At 38.2% G+C, this 14,468-nt stretch overlaps 3 protein-coding genes across 3 annotated transcripts in view; 2 read left to right on the top strand and 1 right to left on the bottom strand.

Annotated features, from left to right (window-relative positions):
• LOC137632954 (thioredoxin-related transmembrane protein 1-like) overlaps positions 1-4,975 on the top strand; it is a 35,316-nt gene extending 30,341 nt beyond the window's left edge. The window contains exon 6 of the mRNA XM_068365087.1: positions 2,770-4,975. Coding sequence (XP_068221188.1) covers positions 2,770-3,039 — 270 coding nt within the window. The 3' untranslated portion in view covers positions 3,040-4,975. The remainder of the gene's footprint in view (positions 1-2,769) is intronic.
• LOC137632768 (glutamate receptor ionotropic, delta-1-like) overlaps positions 1-14,468 on the bottom strand; it is a 132,457-nt gene that overhangs the window by 34,310 nt on the left and 83,679 nt on the right. The window lies entirely within an intron of this gene.
• The window catches only part of LOC137632757 (beta-galactosidase-like), a 12,695-nt gene continuing 12,099 nt past the window's right edge, over positions 13,873-14,468 (top strand). Inside the window, exon 1 of the mRNA XM_068364836.1 lies at positions 13,873-14,026. The gene's annotated coding sequence lies outside the window, so the exon portion shown is untranslated. The remainder of the gene's footprint in view (positions 14,027-14,468) is intronic.

The raw sequence follows: 14,468 nt of genomic DNA, 5'->3' as shown, positions 1-14,468 counted from the left end.
AAGGCTATTGTTCAGCCTTGAGTTAGGTCTTTAGACTGAAAGGAGTCTACATTTCCGCATCAGTGGAGTTGAAAACTTGTCCCCAGTCATTTTTTAGACCACCTTCGTCGAGCGTTATAGAAGTCCTGCGTTCCATCTTCGAAAAACCTATTTTTAATCTTTAGTGTTGGTTTCCTTTCCTTATACTAACTCGGTTACTTAACTGTATCCAAATATCTCTCCATTTGTCCCCTGACAGAGAACTTATACTTAACTATCAGGGGTCAGTCCATCTTCAAGTCCTCTTTTTTTAATCTTCACTGTTGGTTTCCTCTCCTTATTCTAACTAAGTTTCTTAACTATCCAAATATCTCACCATTTATCCCCTGACAGAGAACTTGTGCTTAACTTTCAGGGGTCAATCCTTCTTTGAAAATCATCTTCGTTTAATCTTCAGTGTTGGTTTCCTTTCCTTATTCTAACTCGGTCACTTAACTCTATTCAAATATCCTGCCATTTGTCGCTTGACTGAAAACTTGTACTTATTATCTGGGGTCAAGCTGTTTTTAAAAATCCTTCTCTTTTTAATCTTCAGTGTTGGTCTCCTTTTCTTCTTCTAATGCATTTACTTAACTATCCAAGTCTAGCCTCAGACAGACTTGACTCATAAGATAAGTCTTTGTCCTCGCCCTGGCCTCTGCTAAGAAAGTTAGTGAGATGCATGGGCTTTCCTACAACATTGCCCATTCAAGGGGATTGGAGGCGGGTATCGTTCAACTTCGTCCCAGAGTTTTTAGGTTGAAGACCCCAAAAACGCATCCTATCAGTTTTGAGTCTTAGGGAAGTAACCAATGATCCTAACTGGCTGCTTTTGTGTCCTGTGAGAGCACTAAGGCTGAAAGAGTTTATATTTCCACTTTTGTGGAACTTTGTCTGCTCATACAGAGTTCTAAGTAGTTCTGTCTTCCAATAGAGGTAAGACCACCAACCTGTTAAGTCAACATTCCCTTAAGAGGGCATCTTATTAACTGTTGAGGCTTGCCTCAAACAGGGTTTTTCCTTTCTTGTCTTAGCTGCTTCTAATCGGGTTACCGAGTCTCAGTGTTCCTCCTTTGGCGTTGCTTATATCAAGTACTTGAGGCAGGTCTTGTTCTCCTTCATCCCAGAATCTGTCAGTTCTCTATTCCAGGTTTTCTTAATTTCAGTTGTGAGTCTTAGAGCAGTAACCTACAATCCTGATTAGCTAATTTTATATCCTTTGACGGCACTGAGGTGCTAGCTTAAACGTACACAATCCACTTGACCTCGCTTACAGCACTTCTTCGTCAGCACTGGAAGAGTTGAGAAGGTGACTAGGAATACTATCTCATTGACTAGTAATGATATCTCATTTTGGCTGAGGGAAGTTATTAACAGTACTCTTTTGCTACTCTCACCTTCAACTCCGGGGTAGAGCTCCAGAGGTCAGTTATAAATGCGACCCTGGCATTCCATAAGAATCTCTGTGGCGCAGGTGCACCAGGCAGGCTTCTGCAAATGACAGATTACTTTTACTGCACAGTACCTGCGGAAATGGACTCGCAGGTCATAAGGAACTGTAATGACTGTACATCAGGTAGAATAGCTGCCTTAAATCCTCTCACAGGACCATTAGCATCAGATCAAGGATAGAGGTTACATTTGGATGAAAGTAAAATTGGCTGGCACTTTCCTTTTCATCTTCCCTTCTGGGAACATCATCGGAAACCCTGTCGGCTGGAATCTTTTCGCATGCAGGCAAGCCCCACTTAGCTTATAGTCTTTCTATTAGAAGTGTTATTCCTCACATTCCATACAAGGGCGAGTGTGTTATGACAAGGCAAACCCATTGATATATAATATATGCCTCATTGTTACTTCAGTTTTCTGCTCCACATCCTTTACTGCATGGGCCATGGATCTGCTGGTATTGACAAATCACCGGTGGACGAAGTGTAAAGGAACCTTAGTTTTGTACCACTTTCAAGGGTCTATGTTTTGGGTATCCCAGGATAATTATCCAGGCAGGTGGAAGAGGAATTTCCTCCTACCTAAGGAGGAGTTTCCTATGTAAACGTTCAAAGGTTTGTAATAGCGCAGAACCAACTACAAATTTGGAAATAATTTGTTTTTCCTACCCATAAAAATTGTGGTCCTTTACTCAAACTTTTCCGCTCTGTGAACGAGCAGGGGGGATGGGCTTCCTTGCTTCTGGCCACTTGTTTATACTTCCTTATAGAAGTTTAAGTGCTGCATACCCTGATACCTTTCCTATGCAAAGAACTCGGGGTTTTGTATGGTCAGGAGAGATACAAATTACTTCCAAATTTATATTTATTTGATTTAAAGTAAGGCTTATGAAATGTTAAAACCTTTGTGCTGACCTTACGAAGTTAACCCTTTTACCCCCAAAGGACGTACTGGTACGTTTCACAAAACTTATCCCTTTTCCCTCATGGACGTACCAGTACGTCCTTGCAAAAAAACTGCTATTTACAATTTTTTTTTTGCATATTTTTGATGATTTTTTGAGAAACTTCAGTCATTTTCCAAGAGAATGAGACCAACTTGACCTCTCTATGATGAAAATTAAGGCTGTTAGAGCAATTTAAAAAATATATACTGCCAAATGTGCTTGAAAAAAAATAACTCCTGGGGGTTAAGGGTTGGAAAGTTCCAAATAACCTGGGGATAAAAGGGTTAAGAGAAGACTTGTTTACTGTATACAGAATGGAAGGGAAGGTAATTTCATGAAACTATCTTGCTTAACAGGATGAAGATTTAGTCGAAGACAGGCAAGACAAAATGAATTTGAAAACCGACGATGCACTGTTGGCAAACGACAAAGATGCAGTGAAAGACCCGGGAGAAGAGGAGGAGGATGCTCACGCAGAAGAGGAGGAGGACGAGGAAGAGAAAGTGGTGAGTGAAGGAGAAGACAAGGGGCAGAGTTCTCAAGAAGAAAACGACTCTCAGGCCGAAGACGACTTGGAATCCAAGAGCTCGCCCGAAGTACGCCGTCGCCGTCCGAGGAAAGATTAGCATCGTCGTCCTTGTTACTAGATATCATTTTAGATTTTTTGTCGGTTGCTGGACCGAAGCCGTGTATTGGATGTAATGTATCAAATGACAGTTCAAGTTTATAGAACTGACTGGTTTGACTAAAGCTCAAGATATATACTGTATGAAATTTAAATTGAGTATCTTTTCATTTAGCATCAAACTGTTATTACAGGACCAGAAAGAATCTAAGAATCTTTCTGTCTTTGTTGCCTCTTAAATGTTGCTAACAGGTGAGAGAAGTAATGTTGAGAGTATTTTATACCTAAAGATGATTAGCCAAAGAAATAAGACTGACCGTATGTATATGTATATATGTATGAGTTATACAGCTTCTAGGAAATAACAGTGATTATAAGATGGAGAAACTCAGCACTCTGAAAGGGGCATAATGCGCACCTTTGCCTACGTTTTATGATATTCTTTCTCGATGTATTTTACCACTGAACGGGGCTTTCATTTTATCTAGGCTGTAGTGGTTAGTTTCTTTATCTCGTATGTTTCGTGAACTAGACTTGACCTCGGCACCACTACATGGTATGCATTGTTTTAAAGTACTCGAGCAGTCTGCTTTCTTGAAATATGGGTACTGTTTCGCTTGAATTAACTTTACTTATAATAAACCCCAACAGTTCTGCTTGATGAACTTGTACGGGGATTCATGTTGAACCCCAACAGTTCTGTTTGATGAACTTGTACGGGGATTCATGTTGAACCCCAACAGTTCTGTTTGATGAACTTGTACGGGGATTCATGTTGAACCCCAACAGTTCTGTTTGATGAACTTGTACGGGGATTCTTGTTGAACCCCAACAGTTCTGTTTGATGAACTTGTACGGGGATTCATGTTGAACCCCAACAGTTCTGTTTGATGAACTTGTACGGGGATTCATGTTGAACCCCAACAGTTCTGCTTGATGAACTTGTACGGGGATTCACGTTGATGTCTTTCTTTAAGCCTAAACTTAACTTGATTAATTTTGAGATAATGTCATTTCATTATGCATATCCCTTTTATATTTTTGCTATTAACAGTTCATTACACATTCAGTGATGGTAGATGACTAGGTGTCTGTGAAAATGGTAATCTTCTGTTAGCGCAACTTAAGATATTTTTCTGGGTATTTTCGGGGAAAAGCACGGTGTCACGAGTGCCCTGACGTGAAGGTAGCTGGTTGAAAGTGGATACTGTTATATAAATCATGTCTATTTTTTGTACTCCCTGTGTTGTTGGTGGACAGCAACCCGATCGTGCAAATGGAAAGAAGAAATCAAACGTATGTTATATATCTAGTGCTGAATATACCCTCATGCAATCAATTTATTGTATAGGACGCAAGTAGATGGGAAAATAAAATGTTGCCTCACAGTATGTATAGCACCTCTTAATGAGTTTTGCTCACTGAATGTTTAGTATGTGGAGCTCTTAAATATAACATTGTGATAATGATTCTGTGCTGAATATATAACAAAACTAATAATTTAGTTTAGGGAAAAAAAAATGTTCTAGATATCTAAATTGTGGATTATTTTGTCAGGGCGAATTTTATGTTGATAATTCCTCATGATTTTGATTTGTCATTAGAGTCAAAATTGATATCCCAAAACATTAAGAAATAGTTTTATGTCATAGCTGATCTCATTTTAATTCATCATCATTTAAATTTATGAAGGATATTCACACATTTTTTGGTGCAATTACCATAGTCACTTAGCGTTAAGAGAAACTTCCAATATTTTTACCAGTATAACTGTTAACCTAAACTATCTTTTGTACATAGAGAGTATGAATTCTCTTACTTACAAGAAATATTAGTAGCTTGTTTTGGGACACTGGAGACCAAAGTTTACCTCTGTATACAATAGTTTATCTGTGATACTCTACATTGTGTCAAGATAAATAGATTAATGTAAGGGATACCAATTTTATTCTTCCCCAAATATCACTAGACGCCTTACGTTATCAAAACTGTGAACGGGATTCGGCTGTATCGGCAGACCAAAGATTTTGGTATATTGGGGTTTCCCGATGGCACCCACTCGCTTTGGCTGCCGAATGTTATGTCAGTTTATATTTCCTTGACAAATTCATCAGTGAAAAGGACAAAAGGTGAATATCACAAATTTTTAAGTAATTTGTATTTTTCCTAACATACTTACCTAGAACTACCTTCTTAGGAATTACTGGTAACTCTACCTAACCGGAGAGGTTCGAAGGGTGGCTCTGACAGAACCTTGAGAACTCTGGCAAGGTCTTACTGCGGAACCCTTACTTCCTGGGGGGGGGACGTGATTGTTCAAAGCTGCGGATGAGCATAGAGATGTGCCTTGAGGCTCCCAAGTCAATGCCCCTAAGGAGGAAGCGGTTAGGTGAGTTACAAGTAACTCCTAAGAAGGTAGTTCTAGGTAAGTAAGCGTGTTGGAACAAATATCTTTTAGTATTTTTTTTTTCAGTACTGTCAAGTGAATGAATGCAGTTTGAAAATTACTTTCTTCTGTGGAGTACTATCTTCCTATGAATAATGCAGTGGTAGGAGAATGTGATATAAATTTTTTTTACAATTTCAGAAGAAGAAAGACTTGGTTTGGCTATCTGGCAAGAGAGTAGTGAAGTTATGTTTTCGTCGTAAATCGCAGTCTTCAGTAATGCAGTTGTTTCAAATCTTTAGCATCCTTACTGGCGATGCGCGCTGTCAAGGAAGGTCGTCTTTCTCCGCTTTAAATTTCGTGAAATTAAAGCTTTAGCATTTGGTGCTCTCTTTACTTCTCTCAGAATAAATTTCTAATTTACTTTTAAGGTATACAAGTAATTGTTTTTCCATGCCTGTCTAGCGTTTAATTTTTTCCGTTCCATTGCATCGTTATGGCACTACTGTATGGACATATACTTGTAATACTGTAGTGATGTGGTTCTTTCTCTCACCTGCATTCATATTACTGTACTTGAACTGTACTCCAGCGGTATGCTAATATTCTAGTACATGCTTTGTATGATTCTGTGTGCATAATTATTTTATAAATAAAAACATTTTATAACAGAGGTTTGACAGTTCATCCTATAAATATACTGTTGAGAATCATAAGAATTTAACAAATTGTGTAAATCCAAACATATGAAAAATATTCCCAAGTTCTCTGGCTGTTATGAAAAACATTCCCAAATTGTCTGACTTACGAAAAACTTGACCAAATTGTCTGACTTACGAAAAACATTATGAAAAACATTCCCAAATTGTCTAACTTACGAAAAACTTTCCCAAATTGTCCGACTTACGAAAAACAATCCCAAATTGTCTGACTTACGAAAAACATTCCCAAATTGTCCGACTTACGAAAAACAATCCCAAATTGTCCGACTTACGAAAAACAATCCCAAATTGTCCGACTTACGAAAAACATTCCCAAATTGTCCGACTTACGAAAAACATTCCCAAATTGTCCGACTTACGAAAAACTTTCCCAAATTGTCCGACTTACGAAAAACATTCCCAAATTGTCCGACTTACGAAAAACTTTCCCAAATTGTCCGACTTACGAAAAACTTTCCCAAATTGTCCGACTTACGAAAAACTTTCCCAAATTGTCCGACTTACGAAAAACTTTCCCAAATTGTCCGACTTACGAAAAACATTCCCAAATTGTCCGACTTACGAAAAACATTCCCAAATTGTCCGACTTACGAAAAACATTCCCAAATTGTCCGACTTACGAAAAACATTCCCAAATTGTCCGACTTACGAAAAACATTCCCAAATTGTCCGACTTACGAAAAACATTCCCAAATTGTCCGACTTACGAAAAACATTCCCAAATTGTCCGACTTACGAAAAACATTCCCAAATCGTCCGACTTACGAAAAACATTCCCAAATTGTCCGACTTACGAAAAACATTCCCAAATCGTCCGACTTACGAAAAACATTCCCAAATTGTCCGACTTACGAAAAACATTCCCAAATTGTCCGACTTACGAAAAACATTCCCAAATTGTCCGACTTACGTAAAACATTCCCAAATTGTCCGACTTACGAAAAACATTCCCAAATTGTCCGACTTACGAAAAACATTCCCAAATTGTCCGACTTACGAAAAACATTCCCAAATTGTCCGACTTACGAAAAACATTCCCAAATTGTCCGACTTACGAAAAACATTCCCAAATTGTCCGACTTACGAAAAACATTCCCAAATTGTCCGACTTACGAAAAACATTCCCAAATTGTCCGACTTACGAAAAACATTCCCAAATTGTCCGACTTACGAAAAACATTCCCAAATTGTCCGACTTACGAAAAACATTCCCAAATTGTCCGACTTACGAAAAACATTCCCAAATTGTCCGACTTACGAAAAACATTCCCAAATTGTCCGACTTACGAAAAACATTCCCAAATTGTCCGACTTACGAAAAACATTCCCAAATTGTCCGACTTACGAAAAACATTCCCAAATTGTCCGACTTACGAAAAACATTCCCAAATTGTCCGACTTACGAAAAACATTCCCAAATTGTCCGACTTACGAAAAACATTCCCAAATTGTCCGACTTACGAAAAACATTCCCAAATTGTCCGACTTACGAAAAACATTCCCAAATTGTACGACTTACGAAAAACATTCCCAAGTTCTCTGATTGTACCCGAGTATAACACGCTGCTGACCATGCCCTCGCCACCATTGCTAACTAAAGCACTGTAATGTCAGTCCAAAAGCAATACGAGTTATGTGTTCAAAAGATATCTTTAGTATTATCTTTTAATCTCCATAGGTAGTTACAGTTAACCTTGTGTCTTGTGTGCTACAAATTCGTAGTGCCGAAGGTTATTGGCTCAGCGTCTATAAACCACTTTTTAGCCTGCCGCTTCCCCGACCTCTCATTACTTTTACAAAAACCTCTAGGTGCATAATAGCACGGGGCCATACACCTACCATAACTAAACATTTTGATCTACCTAATAACAATGTAGCGGTGCCTAGCTTCGGGCTTAATTTTTTTTCAATCGCATCCAATCCAAAGCAGAAGTCATATAATTCAACATTTCTTTACAAGGGTTGTTAGCTTATATTAATTTTTTATTGAAAGCTCATTTGTTCTTCTTTATGACTAGAAAGTGAGAGCAATTCAAAGTAGCTTAACAAAACAGGTTTTTTTTCTAGTGAAACTAGAAAGCAGTTTATTGCCGCCTTAATTTTTGGAAAGTAGTATGGCAATGATTCTATTGTGAATTATCTAATAGTTTTGGTATGCATGCATGTGTAAATTATAGTAATACATATGAGTGTGGCAAGACTAGCAACACTAGTAGTAGATGCCCAGAAAACCATGGAAGGAAGACATGGCAAATTTGAATTTTGCATAAAATGCAATAGAAATTTGAGTTAAAGTGTCTTAAATACCTGGAAAATAATAAGTCAGTTTTAAGAACATTTCAGCGTATTTTTGGTACAGAGTCCGTCTCCTTCAAGTGGTGTATTTCTTTCACAGTATGTATGCATCTTAGCAAATATTTGCCATAGTATACGAGAGATGATGGCAAAGATCACCAACAGGTCTCTTACTAGGATGACTAGTGTAAAAATGCCTTAGGATATAATGAATAGCAATAAAAATGGTGTCAAGTTTTCTCCAATGTAAAGGTTACAGAGATTATTAAAGTGAGTTCACCTTCATTTAGACTTGGAAGGAAAATTGCTGTATTGTTGTCCAACATTAGTTTTGGGGTTAAAGTAACCGAGCTTTTAGTCTTTTAACTCTATTCTCGTTTCCTTTAATTTGCTCTCCAGCTCAACTTGACTTCATAGTGCAAATGCCAGATTTTCCTTCTGAGCTAAATGGCCTATCAGGCCCCAGTGTGTGGCTATAGCCCAAATTATTATTATTATTATTACTATCCAAGCTACAACCCTAGTTGGAAAAGCAAGATGCTATAAGCCCAGGGGCCCCAATAGGGAAAAATAGCCCAGTGAGGAAAGGAAATAATGAAATAAATAAATGAAGAGAACAAATTAACAATAAATCATTCTAAAAAAGGCAACAACGTCAAAACAGATATGTCATATATAAACTATTAACGTCAAAAACAAATATGTCGTATATAAACTACAAAAAGACTCATGCATAAATCCAATCTAATTAAGAGCATAATTCAATAAATATTGGCTTATTACAAGAAAGGATACAAACTAAACACATGAGAAAAAAAAACACCCAAAATGTACAAAGTTTTGAGAAGATGGCTAAAAAAGTATGAGTCTTCAAACCCTAGGGATTAAAGGGAGAAAGAGGAATGGGGAAGTGTCAGAATAAGTACAAGAAGTTACTTTAGAAGTTTTACAGGATTTCCTGGAATAAGGATCACATCTCATTCGCCGAGGCTTTAGTGAGTCGCCGTCAGTGGGGCTCGGCCACTAATGTAGGAGGTAAAACTACATCTGTAAAGTCATTAAACTGTAGATGTGGAGTCCAGAGTCATAAGTGGAGGGAGATTGTTTTCATTTTGCCTAACAATTGGAGGATGATCAACGTCTACTTCAAGGGGATGAACCTATTAACAGGATAAATGTACTTTTAACAGTTCTAATGTGTCTTGTCTTGACCTAGGTACACTTCAAGTATGTGTGTTGAAGGATAATTTTCCCCGACTGACTTTGTCTAAAATTAATCCAAATCCTTGACCTTACAGGTTATCAGTTGCAAGCCGCCATTTTCCATGAACTGACAATCTTATTTCCAGCTATGAGCTTGGGAAGATCTACTCATAGCGGTAAAGGGTTCCCATGAAAATTTACTTGACAGATGGGGAAATTTTTCCTCTTTCCATTTACAGGTTATGTACAAAAGTGCTGCACTGCTTTCAATTGCCTCGTTAGAGAACTGTATCAAGTGAACCATTTGGTTTATGGTACTAAAAGTTTAATGGCACGAGTGAACCATTTGGTTTTTGGTACTAAAAGTCTAATGGCACGAGTGAACCATTTGGTTTATGGTACTAAGAGTCTAATGGCACGAGTGAACCACTTGGTTTGTGGTGTCGAAAGTTTAATGGTTAATTCAAGTTTGGGGATTGATTGGTTCTCATTCATTTCTAACATGCGTTTAGTGTTGACGCATGCTTTAGCAGTAAGGTGGTAGTATCCTTAGGCAGTGACTACGTACGTAGCCACTTCAAAGGTACGTTTAGAGGCATCTACAAAAATATGCAATGATGCTGGAGTACCCTGATGAGTGCTACGGGTGACTTTTATGTTCTCAAAAACCTTATATTCCTTAAGAATGCTGCCGAGTTCACGAATAAGTTCCGAGCTAAGGGGAAAATCCAAGCCCTTATCCATCATCCAAAGCTTCTGATTAAAAAGTTTGCCTGAGACCGAGTGGTCATGGTGATCTTTTCACTACAATTTAAAATGGGGACATTAGTAGTCCACTTTACCAAGGACAAAGTCATAAAGTTGAAAGTTATCAATGCAGAAGTTAAATTTAAGCTTTGAAGCTAGGGCACTAGATTGAATATCCAAATGGGGCTGAATAGATTGAGTAAGCAAATAGACTCAAGGTGGGTTCTATCAATACGGGAGGCACTGACTTCTCGGGGACTTGTTCCTCTGTGAGATCAGTTTGGAAATCCTCCCCACACTATGTAATCAAGAAGAATACTAAATAGGTTAACACAATAAATAACGTGGGTATGCTTGAGGAGCCTGGGTCTGGCCATTTGTCTGCGAGCAGACACTGCTAGCCTCCGACATGCGGACGGTAGGAGTATTTTGGAGTCTTAATGTTTTTACCTACCTTGGGACTAACAATGGCTACAATTTCATATGCCGACCAAATCTTGAATTAAACAGAACTAAATCTGAACATTTGTAGGTTCATCAAGGTTAAATGTTCCTTTGGGAGTATAGTTTAAGGATTTGACTACATTTGGATATACAAAGGTGTGCGGGCACCGTAACCTAGAAATATGCAAGTTAAATGTTTAAATTTACTGTTAATTAGGTCACCTGTAAGTGGGTGAAGCAATAAGGGCAATTTGATTAGCCTGGAAGTTTGAACCATTATTGTACCAAGCTATATGATGAAGGTCAACAGTAGGAGCATTCCTACAGGGGGTTCAAGTATGGGACTATGACTGGTGCTGCCTCTGGGATGTACTGCTGAATGCGGCGCTGACCAAGGGGAATGGAATGGACTGGACGTTGAAAATGTGGTGTGAGAAAAGGAGGATTGAATACTGTAGTTGGGGGAACTGAAAGAAAATTATTAAACTGGTCGGTTACTGACAGGACAAATGGACACTGGCAGTTTATAAGGTTGTCTACGACTCAAACATGTAACGTTAGTGGGACACTTCATGGCTAGCATGCTGCGAGGAGAAACATTGGAACGCTGCAATTGTCAATTGGTCAGCTCAGGATAATGGGGACACTTACTCTGCGTGTGGTCAGTAAGGTTCTTAGGGACTCGTGAGGCTGGCTAAAGGTTGTTACAACACTTGACGTGACGGGGCCTTGAACAGGTCTAGTTTTATGTTTAGGTGTAATATGTTCCTTTTGGATGTGTTTATTAACATGTAGGATGAAATGGATCTGATATAAAGTAAAATTTTAGTGTAAGTTCAGGGAAGAACATAATCATGACACACTGAACACTTACACAGAGAATGACACAGATATAGACTCGCAGAGTTACAAACAGGGCAGTTAAAACACTTGCAATGAGGGAAGGTTAACCAAGGTGGGTTAAGTAGTTAATTGTGAAAAGTTAAATCGTAAAATGAGATGAACAGATCAAATAAACTGATGTTTATAAAGCTCGCAGTACACACGATAAACGTGCAACATATACTGGTGATCCGAACAAAGTAAATAAAAACCTGAGTTCTAGTATGTCAGAACTTTCTGGTTAACTTGGTTACACATTTTTCTTCTACTCCTGAAAGATACTGAAAGTTACATCCAAATACATCTCTATATAATTCAAATCTGGGTTTTCAACATTTCACAATCTGGCTTGCACATGCAGGTTAAGCATAATACAACCATGTTACTCTTACGATGCTTGATTAAGCTGTGACTGAATTTATAACTGAGATTTTAATAATCCAAAAGTCCGAGGTGAAAACTTTAGTTCAAAAGATCATCTTCACTGTAATAACAGTGGGAAATAATTCTGGCTGATCTCCTTGTAACAGATGTCCGGATCATAACCTGGGATTGGAGCGTCAACATTCCCATGGCAACAGATGAAAAAAACTGTAATAATACAGCTCATCAACCATCAGACGGTAAAGTTCTGAGATTACTCAATGCCGGCTTTTCAAGAGAAATTGAAACCACATAAATAGGCATTATGTCGTCTAGTTCTTCCACACGTGGAGCAGGAGACTGGGAAGATACAGTTGAGGAAGCCTCAGAAGTCCTTCAGCTGCTTTTCTGCTGATAAAGCACCAATGATGCCCTAGGAAGGCCACAACTTCCTCATTCCCAGGTTACAGTTGTCGTTCAGAAAAGCAACAGTCAAGCTTCGAGGAATAAGCAGAGGAGTAATACTTTCACTAGATGATACTTCTGCTTTCTCCTTCGCACAAATTCCTCCAGAGAACCCAGCCCTAGAGGAATCTGGGGGAGACAGCAGGTAGAGAGGCACCGGAAAAAGAAGTGATAGAGCTTCTTCAGCATGGTTCAGGTGTCAACAACTCTTAGCTTTCTTGGCAAATTACTCACTACAGAGGTGGTCCTGACGTGCATTTGTCACACGGAAATGACTGTGAACAATGGGGCTTTCAGCAAAATATCAACAGCAGGTTTAAACATAAACTTAGCACACTTCTGGCCAAGTTACCCCAGACATAGCCACATGTCAACACACTTCTCCATTTTAAGGGGACCAGCCACTATGATTTTTCCTGAATATTTTTTTCAGACATCAAAAAATTAGTTATTTGGCGTATGTTGAGGAAAACATATTGTATAACCTAAGAAGTTTTATTCGATTATCTTTATAAACAACAGAGTTGTAAGCTAGTTACAGTTTTTTCGGTAGGTAGCTTTGTACATTTTGTAAAGTTAGCCTTATTAAGTTGAGTAAATTTTGTGAATAAATTCATAGGATAGGTTAAATCAATCACTGACTTTAACAAACCCATTTTTCCTATTGTTGATCTTATTCTACATACCTATTGAGAGTCTAAATTGAATAATCTGTGAACTTTATCTTGTGATGAGAGAGAGAGAGAGAGAGAGAGAGAGAGAGACCCATCATATCCCAAAATCAAACAACAGATTTGAACATCAGTCATTCACATTTTGATTGATTTATAATTACGTTATTATGCCCCAGCACCATTAGTCATAGAGAATATCATTTCAAACGGTCAGCACTTGCCCGTTTCTTATAGTGAATTCTATCTGGCTAGAAATTAAAGTTATATATTTATCTAATCCAGTGATCTGTATCTTAGGGCTATGCGTCCATAAGCATTCTTCGACTTACTGCAATAAGTCTTTGAGACATATTTGGCAGAACCGACAGACAGACAAGCACTATTTCCTAAGTAAAATAGAAATAGTGGGTAATTCATGTCAATAAAAGGTTATCTGTTAACATTTGAGAGCTGTTCTGGTATAGCACACTTAAGTGCTTGACTGTTAAAAATTGAAGACCTGATAACTGATACCTTATCAATTCAAAGTTTAGTCGAGTATTATCCATTGTTCTTGAATGTGCTTATCTAATTCTTTATGTTTCCTTTGTAAACACTTATACACGTGCCGACACGCCCCCAAAAGTAATTGCATGTTATGCATTGTTATAACAAACATCTCCAAGGGGCGGAGATGGCCCTTGGTGTAGGCACCATGGGTGCAGGTATGTATAAATAGATTCGTCTAAAAGCTGATCTCCAGAATATCTCGCCTTCAGCAGCTGCCAGAGACTTCGATCACATGCTCTTTGGACAAAGAGGCTAACGGTAAGCTGTAATATCCGTTTCCATAACATGTATCCACTTTTCATTATTGCATCCAAATTTTGCATTAAAGTCACCTATTGCAATACTTGCATAGCTGCTTGGTATACAATTTATTCCATTTTTATGATAGGGACATGAAAGACATTCCTTATTCCACCAATCAAAGCCTTTACAGTATATGTCCAGTTGGACAATTGATTTCATCTTCAGGTTTAACAAACCAAAGATAGGTATGAGTACCCCCAAAAATCTTGGTCTAACTCAAAAAAGAAATTGTTCATCATCTTCATCCAGTAAGTAGTGATCTTATTTGGAGAGCTATTCTGTGACTTTTGAAGCTTATAAGAAAATGACTATCATTTTTAAGTAGGTTATTGACCGAGTTACCTTTCAGATCCAGTCTCTACCATCCGTCACCTTGACCCTGAGAAGAAGTAAAGGT

The sequence above is a fragment of the Palaemon carinicauda genome, chromosome 42 (assembly GCF_036898095.1).
Source record: "Palaemon carinicauda isolate YSFRI2023 chromosome 42, ASM3689809v2, whole genome shotgun sequence".
Taxonomy (NCBI): domain Eukaryota; kingdom Metazoa; phylum Arthropoda; class Malacostraca; order Decapoda; family Palaemonidae; genus Palaemon; species Palaemon carinicauda.
The sequence above is the reverse complement of the archived record's forward strand: the minus strand, read 5'-3'. Positions and strand labels throughout refer to the sequence as shown.